Source organism: Lontra canadensis, unplaced genomic scaffold (assembly GCF_010015895.1).
Source record: "Lontra canadensis isolate GAN:19392208 unplaced genomic scaffold, GSC_riverotter_1.0 scaffold206, whole genome shotgun sequence".
NCBI classification, from domain to species: Eukaryota; Metazoa; Chordata; class Mammalia; order Carnivora; family Mustelidae; genus Lontra; species Lontra canadensis.
Genome location: NW_022631200.1, coordinates 13,024 through 28,055, shown reverse-complemented (window position 1 = coordinate 28,055; position 15,032 = coordinate 13,024). Strand labels below are relative to the sequence as shown.

The 15,032-nt window shown below is 52.3% G+C and overlaps 1 protein-coding gene across 1 annotated transcript; it reads left to right on the top strand.

Annotated features, from left to right (window-relative positions):
* Nucleotides 1–7,722: 7,722 nt before the first annotated feature.
* On the top strand, nt 7,723–11,357 carry LOC116861856 (olfactory receptor 10A7-like). The gene is made up of 2 exons (XM_032848724.1): nt 7,723–7,829; nt 10,367–11,357. Exons 1-2 carry the CDS (start codon nt 7,723–7,725, stop codon nt 11,355–11,357), a joined length of 1,098 nt encoding a protein of 365 aa, XP_032704615.1.
* The last annotated feature ends 3,675 nt before the right edge of the window (nt 11,358–15,032 follow it).

Here is a 15,032-nt window from a genome sequence, read left to right as displayed (position 1 = left end):
CATGTCCTTCTTCCTCAGCAGCCTGTCCCTCGTGGGCGTGTGCTTCACCATGTCCCGCGTGCCCCAGATGCTCGCCAACTGCCCGCTGACTCTTCCCGTCATCTCGCTCGCACACTGCTTGGCCCCAATGGCCGTGGGGCCCTCTCTGAGTGTTGTGGAGTGTCTCCTGCTGGCCGCCATGGCCTGTGATGGCTGTGTGGCCATCATGGACCCCTGGCTCTACTCTTTGCACATGGGGCCCCGACTTTGCGGCCTGTTGGCCGGGACCTTGTGGACAGCGGTGTTCCTGCTGACCATGGTCCCTGTGCTGGCTGTGCCCTTGGAGTTCTGCGGCCACCAGGTCATCAGTCACTTCTTGTGTGAACTCCTGGCCCTGCTCCAGCTGGCCTTCTCTCACCGACTATTCTGTGAGGCGCTCACAGTGTGTACTGGTGCCCTGATCCTGCTGTGACCTCCTACAGAAGGCTCCGTGGCGCACTGCAGAGGGCCACGGCCAGGACTTCTCCACGTGTGGGTCTCGCTTTGCTCTTCTGTGGCCAGAAGAGCAGCCACAGCGAGGTGTGGGTCTCGCTTCGCTCTTCTGTGGCCATCCCCCCATACGTGGCGCTTCAGGAGAAGGTCACCCATGACCGAGACAAGGTCATCTCCACATGCTATGGCATCCTCACCCCCACGGTGGACCCTGTCATTGGCAGCCTGCGGAATAAGGACAGGAAGGGCGTGTTCAGGAGGCTCGTGGGGAGAAAGACTGACTTCTGAGATGCGGGGCCGAGGAGGGGGCAAGAAATTTCTATTTTGGATGGCCTGCTCTGCGCTGTCAACTGTCACTTCCTCCTTTGCAGCCCTTCTACCCTTTATTACAAACACACACACACTCAACACTCACACACACACACACCTTCACACTCACACACAAGAACTCGGGTTTAAAAAATGTCTTTCCTCTGTGCAAGTGAAGCGAGAGCCAATTCTGTGTGTGTGAGTGTGTGTGTTAAGGACTGTGTGTGAGTGTGTGTGAGACGTGGACACGGAAGGGGCTGTCCCAGACATTCTCAGTGGCTGAAGGGGCGGAGAGCTGGGTGGATGCTGGCCATTGGCTGCGGGTCTGGGACCCTGTGGCCCGCCCCCATCCAGAGGTGTGTCCTCTACTTCTGTTGCCGCGGGACCCCTCTGGGAAGATGCACCCTGGGGGTATGTTGCAGCGGTCAGGGCAGTGGGGGGGGGGGCTGCTATCTCTCACCCCTGCCCAGCTGTACCTTCCCGCTGGGGCCGTTTCTTTTTGCCCAGCACTGTGAAAGGTCTGGGAGTCAGATGCTGGAAAAGTCGGGGTGTCCAGGTCAGGGACAGAGACTGTCCGGACGCACAGCTAAAGTGGTATTTTGTGTCGGTTTGGTTCTCTTCTGCACGTGCCCCGAGTCCTACAGGGATGTGAGCAAGGGGCTCGCTGCGATAGCTGCCTGGGCGTGGGCTGTGCGTCGGGTCGGGGTTGCTGGGTGTGGACGGTTTGCTCTGGTTGTGGGGATTCTCACAGCAGACACAGCCCTGACATGTGGCCGGGTGGCGCTGGCACCAGGAGGAGATCTGCACGGACACTGAGCCCCAGGGATGCCTGCTGCTTCCCCCTCCTGCTCTGGTGCGCTCTGGCGGGTCCGTGTGGCAAAAGGGGAGCACGGGAGCACGGAGAGGGACAGTGAATGGCACCAAGACCCAACACCGGCCGTACACGCTCGGGTAATTCAGAAGCTGCTGTCCAAGGTGCCGTGAGAGAGCCCTAGTAAAAGACTCCAAATCAGGGGCACCTGGTGGCGCGGTCAGTTGAGTACCTGACTGTTGATCTCAGCTCGGGTCTTGATCTCAGGGTTGTAAGTTCGAGCCCCCCAAAACCCAAAAGACTCTAAGAAAAATAATCTCCCACGTTCTCACCAGCCGTCCTTGACTTTCCCACTGATGCCGCCTCTAGTCCTTGCCCACATTCATTTTAGAAGCTGTACTGACTTCTGTCTTCCAGTATGGTCATTAAAAAATACAGTATTTGTCCTAGGAAAGGTCTCTCTTAAAGAGCTATGCATAAGGTCTTACTAAACACAGCCTTAATTTCTTTTTTTTTTTAATTTTTTCAGGGCGCCTGGGTGGCTCAGTGGGTTAAGCCTCTGCCTGCGGCTCAGGTCATGATCTCAGGGTTCTGGGATCCAGCCCCGCGTCAGGCTCTCTGCTTGGTGGGGAGCCTGCTTCCTCCTCTCTCTCTCTCTCTGTCTGCCTCTCTGCCTACTTGTGATCTCTGTCAAATAAATAAATAAAATCTTAAAATTTTTTTTCAGTGTTCCAGAATTCATTGTTTATGCCCCACACCCAGTGCTCCATGCAATCCGTGCCCTCCTTAATACCCACCACCAGGCTCACCCAACCCTGCCACCCCTCCAAAACCCTCAGTTTGTTTCTCAGAGTCCACAGTCTCTCATGGTTCGTCTCCCCCTCCAATTTCCCCCAACTCCCTTCTCCTCTCCATCTCCCCATGTCCTCCATGCTATTTGTTATGCTCCACAAATAAATGAAACCATATGATAATTGACTCTCTCTGCTTGACTTATTTCACTCAGCATAATTTCTTCCAGTCCTGTCCATGTTGCTACAAAAGTTGGGTATTCATCCTTTCTGATGGAGGCATGATACTCCATAGTGTATATGGACCACATCTTCTTTATGCATTCGTCCGTTGAAGGGCATCTTGGTTCTTTCCACAGTTTGGTGACCGTGGCCATTGCTGCTATGAACACTGGGGTACAGATGGCCCTTCTTTACACTACATCTGTATCTTTGGGGTAAATACCCAGGAGTGCAATTGCCGGGCCATAGGGAAGCTCTATTTTTAATTTCTTTTTTTTAAAGATTTTATTTTATTTTTTTTTGACAGAGAGATCACAATCCCAGGACCCTGAGATCATGACCTGAGCCGAAGGCAGAGGCTTAACCCACTGAGCCACCCAGTGTCCCTATTTTTAATTTCTTAAGGAATCTCCACACTGTTTTCCAAAGTGGCTGCACCAACTTGCATTCCCACCAACCGTGTAAGAGGCTTCCCCTTCTCCACATCCTCTCCAACACACATTGTTTAACATCTTGTTAATTTTGGCCATTCTAACTGGTATGAGGTGGTATCTCAATGTGGTTTTGATTTGAATCTCCCTGATGGCTAGTGATGATGAACATTTTTTCATGTGTCTGTTAGCCATTTGTATGTCTTCTTTGGAGAAGTGTCTGTTCGTGTCTTCTGCCCATTTTTTGACGTGATTATCTGTTTTGTGTGTGTTGAGTTTGAGGAGTTCTTTATAGATCTTGGATTTTATTTTTAAGTGATCTCTACACCCAGCGTGGGGTTTGAGCTCATGACCCTGAGGTCCAGAGCTGTGTTCCCTACTGACTGACCAGCCGGACACCCCATAATTCTCTCTCTACAAAGTTGTAGCAAACACCTCCAGCTGGCTTCTCCATTATTTTCGGCAGATCTGGCCATACTTGCGTAGAGACTCTTTTTTTTTTTTTAAAGATTTTATTTATTTATTTGACAGACAGAGATCACAAGTAGGCAGAGAGGCAGGCAGAGAGAGAGGAGGAAGCAGGCTCCCCGCCGAGCAGGGAGCCCGATGCGGGGCTCAATCCCAGGACTCTGGGATCATGACCTGAGCTGAAGGCAGAGGCTTTAACCCACTGAGCCACCCAGGCGCCCCCAGACTCTTTTTTAAAAAAAAAATATTGTGTTATATTAGTCACCGTCATTAGTATCTGATGCCGTGTTCCAAGATTCATTGTTTGCATATAACACCCAGTGCTCCATGCAATCCATGCCCTCATGGATACCCACCACCAGGCTCACCCAACCCCCTACCCCTCCCCTCCAAAACCCTCGGTTTGTTTCTCAGAGTCCACAGTCTCTCATGGTTCGTCTCCCCCTCCGATTTCCCCCTACTCCCTTCTCCTTTCCTTCTCCTAATGTCCTCCGTGTTATTCCTTATGCTCTGCAAGTAAGTGAAACCATATGATAATTGACTTTCTCTTTAATAAATGTTCCTCCCTCCCTTCCTCCCTCTCCCTCTATTTTTCTCTGCTTGACTTATTTCACTCAGCATAATCTCTCTTTTAAAAAATTTTTAGGGGCGCCTGGGTGGCTCAGTGGGTTAAAGCCTCTGCCTTCGGCTCAGGTCATGATCCCAGGGTCCTGGAATCCAGCCCCGCGTCAGGCTCTCTGCTCAGTGGGGAGCCTGCTTCCTCCTCTCTCTCTGCCTGCCTCTCTGCCTACTTGTGCTCTCTCTGTCAAATAAATACATAAAATCTTAAAAAAATTTAAATTTTCATTAACATATAATGTATTATATGCTCCAGGGGTACAGGTCTGTGAATCATCAGTCTTACACAATTCACAGCACTCACCATAACACATACCCTCGCCAATGTCCATCACCCAGTCACCCTGTCCTTGCCTCACCACCCCTCAAGCAACCCTGTTTGTTTTGTGAGATTAAGAATCTCTTATGGTTTGTCTCCCTCCCAGTCCCATCTTGTTTCATTTTTTCCTTCTTTACCCCCATGACCCACCACCCCATCTCTCATATTCCTCATATCAGAGAGTGATTGACTTATTTCACTCAGCACAATACCCTCTAGTCCCATCCACGTAGTTTTAACTGATAGGATTTCATTTTTTTGATGGCTGCATAGTATTCCACTGCATATTTATCTATCACATTTTCTTTATCCATTCATCTGTTGAAGGGCATCTTGGCTCTTTCCACAGTTTGGCTACTGTGGACATTGCTGCTATGAACATTGGGGTGCATATGGCCCTTCTTTTCACTACATCTGTATCTTTGGGTAAATACCCAGTAGTGCAATTGCTGGGTCATAGGGTAGCTCTATTTTTAACTTTTTTTTTAAAGATTTTATTTATTTGACAGAAATCACAAGTAGACAGAAAGGCAGGCAGAGAGAGAGGAGGTAGGCTCTCTGCTGAGCGGAGAACCCAATGTGGGGCTTGGTCCCAGGACCCTGGGATCATGACCTGAGCTGAAGGCAGAGGCTTTAACCCACTGAGCCACCCAGGTGCCCCTATTTTTAACTTTTTAAGGAAACTCCATACGTGCTCCACAGCTCCCACCTGGCCATGGCTCTTTCATATGGTGTGGCTACCGCTATGTCTCTGTGTCCCCTGGGCTGCAGAGCCTCCATGCCAAGCTCCACAAACTATGTCATCTCACTTTGGTCCTGAACCCGCTCGCCGATAGCCTTCAACACCGTGAGGTCTGCGCTGCAGCCTTGTATGCCCTGGCTGGGCTCTGGGGTTGTGCACTGCGCTTGGAGTATCTGGAGGGGTTGGAAATAGAGCTGGACACTTAGCACTGGGGTCTTGTATGCATCACTCCCTCTCTCTGACCTTCTGTGCACCTTTTGGTGCATTCTGTCTCCACCAATTTCCGTGCATAGGTCAGAGATTCTACCACATTATCTATAAAGGGCCAGAGAGTAAATATTTTCAGCTCTGGCAGCTCCGTGCTCTCTGTTGTAACTGCTCAGCTCTGTCATCATAGCCCGAAGGCAGCCACAGACCATGAATGAATGAGCGACAGGCTGTGTTCCCAAACATTTTAGTGAGATTTGAATTGTATATAATGCTCATGTGTAACAAAATATTCTTCTTTTGATTTTCTTTCCAAGCATTTATTTAATAATGTAAAAATGTTCTTCCCTCCCTTTCTCCCTCTCCCTCTATTTTTTTTCTCTCCCCATCTCCCTTCCTCCCTTCCTCCCTCCTTTCCTTCCTCTCTCTCCTTCCTTGCTTCCTTCCTACCTTCTTTTCTCCTTCCCTCTCTCCCTCTCCCTCTCTTTCTTTCTATCCCCATCTTCCTTCCTTTCTCCCTCCATTCCCTCCCCTCCCCTTCTTTCCTTCCTTGCTTCCTCCCTTCCTTCCTCTTTTTTGCTCCAGGGCTATAGACAGTGGGCAAAGAGCCATAGCTTGCCAACCTCTGATACAGGGCAAAAGGCTGACCCAATACAGTTGCTGTCAAGATGACGTAAATAAGACGTGTCAGGCATGGACTTTTATGTTTTGTTTTTTTGGGTTTTGTTTGCTTGTTTTTTGGATGACAATCAAGCATAGAGTGTTCATTGTCACTCAGACACAACAGCTAACACCACACGCAGAGTCTGTTATAAGGACTTTACACTTGCAAGGTATAGACTATGCTTCTCAGGTAGCTAGTCCCATGATCCTTCCTTTACACACTTAGCCACGAGAAGGTGGGGCACCAACAAGTCAGGTAACATACAGTTACCTGTGAGAGATGCATGACGGTCATGTGCAGTCACTCAGGTTCCAGAGCCATTTCTGACAACATGGGTAGACCTGGAGGGCTTTGCGATAAATCAGAGAAGCCAACAAAGATGCACGCTGTAGGATTTCACTTTTATCTGTGGAATCTATCATCAGTACAGACACAGAGACAGAGAGAGAGGCAGATGCACTGACATTGATTCCAGCGCAGACGGGACGCAGATGTGTTTGCAGAAATGGACAGAGAGGGAAGGAGGAAGGGACACGGATGCAGAGATATATGGGAAACTTGGCTTATCCTTCCATCCCAAGATGCTGCTGTTCTCTGCTCTGTCCCACGCTGAATGCTGTCTGGCTTACGAAGCTGACTCACCGCTGGTAAAAGTGTCTGCTCACTCGTTTGCTCTGCATACACATATCCAGTGCGCACATTAAGATGTGAACTAATGGGGGCCCTGCAGATGGGGCGATGTGGTTAGATGTACAGGCGTCCTGGGACCAGAAAACATCTACTGCTGGCCCTGGGAGAACCAGGCATGGTGCTAGTCCCCTGGAAGCAGAGTTGTGTGGATCCTTGGTTATCACCTGTGCCGGCAACATAGGGAGGCAGGTACTCTTCTAGAAACACCTCGTTCCCAGAAGGGGAAACTGAATCAAAGGGCTCAAGCCCTTCATCCAAGCATACAGGGGTGGCATTCTGATGGCAGAGCCCACATACCCAACCCCTCGATAGCTTGGCTATTTTTACTTCTGTGATTGAAGCATGGCAGCCATATGGGAAAAAGCACAAGTCAGAAGCATGGAGCTTACGTTGGTTCCCCTGACATAACCCAGAGTTGTGGGGCTGTGGGGGACATGGGGCGAGGACACGGTAAGATGTGAAGACAGGGAGATGGCAGAGACAGATTTCAGGGGGCCTTGAATGCCAAGATGAAGAGCATATGTGGGTGCTAGGAGCAGGCAGTATCCAGCCTCTCTGGAACATTCTGGAAGCAAGAGGTCAGAAGGAACACAGGTTGGAGAAGTCCAGGAAGAGGGAATGTAGTGGAAACTACAGCCTTCAGAGAAGCAGAGACTCCTCACTCCCCAGCTGCCTCTGCCCCCACCTGGAGCACACAGGTGCCAATTTGGTAATGAGCAGAATTCTCTGTGGGTTCAGTCCTCAGGGCTCTCATTGTGTGGCCAGAGCCAAATATTGAAATCTCTGGTTCCTGAAATCCCAGTCATCCCTGGGAGCTCCTGGATCGAGGGGGAGAGTCAGAGCTTTGTCCTCAGTTCCAGGTAGACCAAGAAGCAGGTCAGTGGGTCCTCTGTGAAGGGAAGGGCTCCAGGCTGCAGGGGAAGAGGGGGCTGGGGCACCCCATGACCATCATTCTCTGATGGTGATGATGGTGGTGATGATGATGGTGATGATGATGATGGCGATGGTGACGATGATGGTGGTGATGATGGTGGTGATGGTGACTGTGACAGTGATGGTGGTGACAATGATGCTGCTGCTGATGGTGTTGGTGATGACGATGGTGGTGATGATGATGGTGGTTATGGTGATGATGGTGACAGTGATGGTGACAATGATGCTGGTGATGATGGTGTTGGTGACGACAATGGTGATGATGATGGTGGTGATGAAGGTGATGATGGTGATGATGACAGCGGGTGATGAAGAGGTTTGTGATAATCATGGTGGCAATGAGGCAGATGGTCACTGCTGTCAGTTATTGAATGTTCCCTGTGTCCCGACTGTCATCTATGATCTCAGGGAATTCTCACAGCAGTCTTATGGGGTAGATGCCATCAGTTGGCAGGCAAGGAAACAGGCTCAATGAGGTTTGGGGACGCACAGTTAGTAGATGGCAGAGCTGGGGTTTAAGTCTCCATCTGGCTGCTTTCCGGTCAGCTCCCTGAAACATCTGGGGGTGACCTCGTCCTGGCTAAGCCACTCGCCCGAGGTTACACAGCTTCCCCGGCTCTGGCTTGGGGCTGCCCCGTGTCTGGTGGGGGAGCTCAGCACTAAGCGCAGGCTCCTGGAGTAAGCTCTCCGCCGTTAGTGCGGTCTGCATGAAACCTCAGTCAGGGGAAGCTTTTCCAGCCAGAAGGTTCCTTTCCTGCCCAGGGGCGAGCATCCTAGGAGATTTGGGGCTGCATGGGGGGAGGCGCTGGGTCGTTAACAGAGGCACTTGTCACTCTGCACCCTCTGCTCGGATCAGCCCTGATGTGTCCGGGGCAGGGGAGGGACGCGGACAGCCGTTGTCTGGGAAGCCCATTGCGGGAGGAATAATCCGGGGAGGCACCGCCACATAGTGAACTCACCTCCGCGTGCCGGGTGCTGCGGCAGGTACTGGGGGCTCAAAGGGGCCCGGGGCAGAGAAGGTCCTTGCCCTCTGAGAGGGTCATCAAGAGGTTTTATGTGAACTTTGCCTAACTGAAGGGCCTCGCTGAAGAATTTGAGAGCCTTTCCCAGATACAGAACGTTCTTACTATTGCAGGAGACCCATGGCCAGATTCCTCCGTGTGGCCTCTCTGTCCCCCCAGATGTTTTCCAGGGGTTTAATGATTTCTCTGTGTCTCTCTCTGTCTCTGTGTCTGTCTGGCTCTCTGTGTTCAATGCGTTATGACTGGTAGCCCCGTTTGTAAGCAAGTGTGGACACCCTCCTGGGAAGCCAGGGTGACCTGTGCTGGCTGAGGTTCGGACACTGGCTGTGTGTTCCCCCGTGAGTGTGGGGGCGCGGGCTGGTACTTCACCGTTACGTGGGGACCTAGTTTGTCACTGTTGTGTGGCGTCCGTGCACGAGTAATGTGCTTGAAACTTTGCCTGGTACAAAGTCCCGTGGAAGTGCTTGGCGCACACAAGATCAGTCCCTCTTTCCCTCGCTGGGCATAGCTGCGGACCTGAAGCTTTACCTGTGTCCTTCCTGGGCAGACAGGGACAATGACAGGAATTTCACAGGAGGGGAGGGGACATTGCTGAGCAGGGACATGGTGGGTGTTGAGCAGAAAGGGGGATGGGCAGGCTAGTGGGGAAGCTGTCACAGGTCCAGGAGGTGTAGTGGTTGCATGAGGAAGAGAATTTCCCCAAAACTGTGTAAAAATGAGGCCCTTTGCTTCCCACAAAAGCTTTCCACAGTCCAGGAAAGGGACACCCCAGGCAGGAATCCGGCAAACTGCTGAGTCTTTTATACAAACCCGCCCAGTCTTCAGCGGCCAGAGGTTTTGTGCACCTGCCAGAGTTTTGTTCCTTTTTGCCGTATTCTTTTTTTTTTTAAGATTAAAAAAAATTTTGTTTTTATTTATTTGACAGAGACCGCAAGTAGGCAGAGAGGCAGGCAGAGAGAGAGAGAGAGGAAGGAAAGCAGGCTCCCTGCTGAGCAGAGAGCCCGATGTGGGGCTCGATCCCAGGACCCTGGGATCATGACCTGAGCCAAAGGCAGAGGCTTTAACCCACTGAGCCACCAGGTGCCCCTTTTTAAAGATTTTTTAAATTTATTTTTATTTATTCGACAGAGACCACAAGTAGGCAGAGAGGCAGGCAGAGAGAGAGGTGGGAAGCAGGCTCCCTGCTGAGAAGAGAGCCTGATGCGGGGCTTGATTCCAGGACCCTGAGACCATGACCTGAGCCGAAGGCAGAGGCTTTAACCCACTGAGCCACCCAGGCGCCCTGAGTTCATAATTTTAGCAAGAGATGGAAACAGTTGCATAAACGTCCGAGGGAAAAGTATCTCAAGCAGTGGGAAAGCAAGTACAAAGGCCCTGAGGCAGGACTGGGCATGGTGGATGCAGCTCCATGGAGAAGAGGTCAGAAGGTGGGTGGGCCAGGCCAGTCAGGGCCTCGTGGGCCTCCTGAGGCCCTGGGATCTCCTCCCAGGCTCATGGACGGCATTCAAGGAGGACCCGTGTGTGGCCGGCGCTGATTTGCCTTCGGATAAGATGCCTCCCCTGATCTGCGCAGTGCACTTTCGGGAGACAGAGCCCGCATAGGCCCAGCTCTGCCCTTCACGGCCTCTCCTTACCTCTTTCCCTCCCAGAGCTCCTGTGCCCACCCAGGTCCATGCCAACCACCCGGGCTCCCCCGGGCGCCCCCGAAGCCCCACCCTGCGCCAACCGGAGCTGCGCGCCCCATGACCTGGTCCTGCTGGGCTTCGCGCACGTGCCCGCGCTGCGGCCGCTGCTCGCGGCGCTCTTCCTGGCGATGTTCCTGCTCACGCTGCTGGGCAACGCGCTCATCGTGCTGCTGAGCGCCCTGGACCCGGCCCTGCGCGCGCCCATGTACTTCTTCCTGTGCCACTTGGCCCTGCTGGAGATCTGCTTCTCGCTGGACATCGTGCCCCGGCTGCTGGTGACCCTGCTGCGGCCCGGGCGGGGCGTGTCCCCCGCGGGCTGCGCCCTGCAGCTGCTCCTGGTGCTGTCGTGCGTCACGTCCAAGTGCTTCCTCCTGACCGCCATGGCCTGGGACCGCCACGTGGCCATCTGCAGGCCCCTGCGCTACTGTGCCCTGGTGAGCCCCCGGTTCTGCCGCCTGCTGGCCGCCACGTGCTGGCTGGCCGGAGTCCTGGTGTCGCTGGTCTTCACCATCTGGCTGTTCAGCTTCCCCTTCTGTGGGCCCCATGGCATCCGCCACTTCTTCTGTGACATCGCCCCGCTGCTCAGCCTGGTGTGTGGGGACACCAGCGTCTTCGAGGCCAGTGTGTTGGCGGCCACGGTGCTGGTCATCATGGTTCCCTTCTGTCTGATAGCCACGTCCTACAGCAAGATCCTGGCCCCCGTGCTCTGCGTGCCCTCCGCCACCGGGCCCCGCAAGGCCCCGTCCACGTGCGCCTCCCACCTCATGGTGGTGGTTCTGTTCTACGGCACCACGGGGGTCATCCGCCTGCGTCCCAAGGCCAGCTACTCCCCCGAGAGCAAGCAGGTGGTGTCCCTGTCCTACACCCTGGTGACCCCCATGCTCAACCCCCTCATCTACAGCCTGTGGAACAAGGAGGTGAAGGCCGCCCTGGGGCGCGTGTGTGTTCAGAGAAGGGGAACCCGCACCCCATGACCTCTCGGGGATTCTGGCCCCCTTCATTCAGCCCTCTGCTGCACAGCCCTATCAGAGCCGTGATTAGGCACCTCAGGGTGCCCGGAACTGAATTTTTCCCGTGTCCCTTCTATGGTTCCCTGTTTGAGCAATGACACCCGTGTCCCTGTGATGGCCGTCTTGTGTCCCGCCACCACTCAGTAACACTGTCTTGAGTGCTATGGGTTCTGTTCCTCCTAGTGGAGCATGAACCATATGTGTGTTTATGGTCAGAGTTTGGTTCCCACGGAAGTGGTGTCCCCGCTTTCGCAAATAAGAAAGCAGGCCACCCAGTTAAATTTGAATTTCAAATAAACACCGAACAATCTTGAGTATAAGTGTGTCCCGTGCAGTATTTTTTGCAATTTTTTTAGCGTAAGTATGTTTTCCTTCTTCATGACCGAATAATATTCCATGGTACACAATCACATCTTCTTTCTCCATTCGGCTGTTGGTGGGCACTCAGTTTGTTGCCCTATTCTGGCGATTGTGATCAGGGCTTCAGTAAACACAGGCGTGTGCACAACCCTTGGTTATTCTGTTCTCATTGCCGTGGGGTGGAAATCGAGCCGGGAAGTTGCTGGGCCATATTTTTAACTTCCCGCAGAACCTCCGCACTGCTTTCCCCAGGGGCCGCAACAGCTCACATCCCGCAAACGGAGCACGAGGGCTGTTTCCGCCATGTCCTCGACGACGCTTGCCTCTTGTATGTTTGACTCTGGCCATTCCAACAGGGGTGAGGACATTCCTTACTGTGTTTTTTTCAAAGTTTTTGTTTGAATTCCGGTTTGCTAAGGTACAGGGTTCTGTTAGTTTCGGGTGTGCCGTGGAGCGACTCAGCGCTTCCGTGCTCTGACCGTGGTTTCCCCTTGCATGAGCGGGGATGCCCGCGCCTTTTTGTGCACCCGTTGGCCAGCTGGCTCTGCACTGGGAAAGTGTCTGTTCAGTTACACTTTTAACTGCGTGTGGCCGATGACTTGGTTAATGTCTGTGGCTCCCCACTAAAGTGTAAGCTGTCCCCGTCTGACTGTTCTCGTATTTTCCACTCAGCACCTGGCGCTGTGGGGCACTCATGGCAGTCGCCGCGTGAACGTTCGCTGAAAGAATGAGGAATATCCAGGTGTGCATCTCGGGACATCCCCTCCTCGAGAGGCCTCCTGAGAGGTCTCCTTCCAGAGATGGCTGGGTCTGAGGCATCTGTAGTGATGTAAGCCCCTTGCCCACTTGCCTCCTGCTGCCAGAGAGCCAGTACTGCCCGCTCTGTGCTGTTCGGCTGGCATTGATCTCTCCCTGGAGCCACCACTGTGTTTTGTTAAAGACTTTATTAATTTGAGAGGGAGAGAGAGAGAAAGAGAGAGTGAGAGAATGAGCAGGGGGGAGGGGCAGAGGAAGAGGGAGAGACTCCCCGCTCAGTGGGGAGCCCGATGTGTCACTCGATCCCAGGACCCTGAGATCATGACCTGAGCCGAAGGCAGACGCCGAATGACTGAGCGGCCCAGGCGTCCTGCCACTCTTGTATTTTATCTCTGAGAGCAACTTCCGTTCCTCGGATTAGCGTAGGACTCACATCCGCTCACTCAGAGTCCGTGTCCTTTGAACTTGTCCCGCAGGGGCGAGACCGGCTGTCTCTCCGCTGTCCTTGAGCCCGGTGGGAGGTGGACCGGGAGCTGCCCGGAGGCACCGGACGGAGCGTTTCCAGAGTCAGCCAGAAGCATTCCCGTGAGGAACAAATTGAATGCTGATGTCACTGTCACAGTGTCTGGATTTCTCTGTGCCATACTCAGCTCACGAGTCAGTAAATTCTAATTTTTTCTCTTAATGTCGAATCTGATTTATTTTTTGCTCACAACCAAAAGAGGCCCTCCCAGAGGTCAGAGAAGCCATCCCGGGCCCGCATTCAGCCGGTGCCTCGCTCCTGCTCCTCCCTGCCGCTCACGTCAGCCCCGGCTCCCGGCCCTCTCTCCGTCTGGAGGTCACGTTCACCCTTCAAGTCCGTCTCCTGCTGCTGACGGCCATGCTCAGCCGACCCCGCATTTCTCTCCATGTAGCGTCCTCCTTCCTTCTTCCCTTTCGGCAAGGCTGTGTGTCGTGGTCCCAGGGCTGCATGTTAGGGATGAACGATGGTGAGACCATATCCTGTCTTCGGAGTCTCGTGGGTGAGCACTAGCTACTGGGTTCTCGAATAGATATTTTTGCGCTGTTATGTTCAGTTAGCCGCTCGTAGCATGTCATTAGCGTTTGATGTCGTGTTCCATGATTCATCAGTTCCATGTAACACCCGGTGCTCATCACCACACGTGCCCCCCTGTTCCCATCACCTGGTTACCCTCTCCCCCTACTCCCTCCCTTTGAAACCCTCAGTTTGTTTCCCGGAGTCCATAGTCTCTCATGGTTCGTCTCAGTCTCTGATTTCTGCCCACTTCAGTTTTCCCTTCCTTCCCCTGTGGTCCTCCATGCTCTTCCTTATGTCCCACACATGATTGTTGACTCTCTGCCTGACTGACTTCACTCAGCAAAATCCCCTCCAGTCCTGTCCATGTCGATGCAGATGGTGGGTGTCTATCCTTGCTCATGGCTGAGTGGTATTCCATTGTGTATATGGACCACATCTTCTTTATCCATTCGTCTGTTGAAGGGCATCTCGGCTCCTTCCACAGTTTGTCTGTTGTGGACATCACTGCTATGAACATTGGGATGCAGGTCCCCCTCTCCCCCCCCCCTTTTTTTTTTTTTTACCACATCTGTATTTTGGGGATAAATCCCTAGTAGGACAATTGCAGGGTCATAGGGCAGCTCTATTTTTAACTTCTTGAGGAACCTCCATGCTGTTTTCCAGAGTGGCTGCACCAACTTGCCTTCCCACCAACAGTGTAAGCGGGTTCCCCTTTCTCCACATCCTCTCCAACACTTTTTGTTTCCTGACTTGTTGATCTTTGCTATTCCGACTGGTGTGAGGTGGGATCTCATTGTGGTTTCAATTTATATTTCCCTGATGGCTAGTAGACACTTTTCCTAACAGACTCATGAAAAAATGCTCCACACACAGATGTCTTACACTGTCTTTTAAAATATGATAGTTTAGCTTCTCACGCAGAAGTGTTCATCCATGTGTAATGGCTTTTCTCTGGGATAGGGAGAAGGGATCTATTTTTTTTTTAATTTGTGTTAAAAAACTACTAGCTCCATTTAATAAATAGTTTGCCTTCCCCACCCGTGTTATGAAGCAGAGTTTTATACTGACCACCTGTGCCTCTGGGCTCTTCTGTTTCTTTGATTCATTTGTCCATCCTGTGCCCAGAAGTCTTAGCTACTGTAGCTTTTATTTTTGATTATTTAAATTCAATTTAGTTAGGGCGCCTGGGTGGCTCAGTGGGTTAAAGCCTCTGCCTTCGGCTCAGGTCATGATCTCAGGGTCCTGGGATCAAGTCCCACATTGGGCTCTCTGCTCAGCGGGGAACCTGCTTCCCCCTCTCCATGCCTGCCTCTGCCTACTTATGATTTCTGTCAAATAAAAAAAAAATCTTAAAAAATTTCAATTTAGTTAACATACACTGTATTATTAGTTTCAAGGGTAGAATTCAGTGATTCATCACTCGCATAGAACACCCAGTGCTCATTCCATCCAGTGCCCTCCTTCATGCCCGTCCCCCAGGTTCC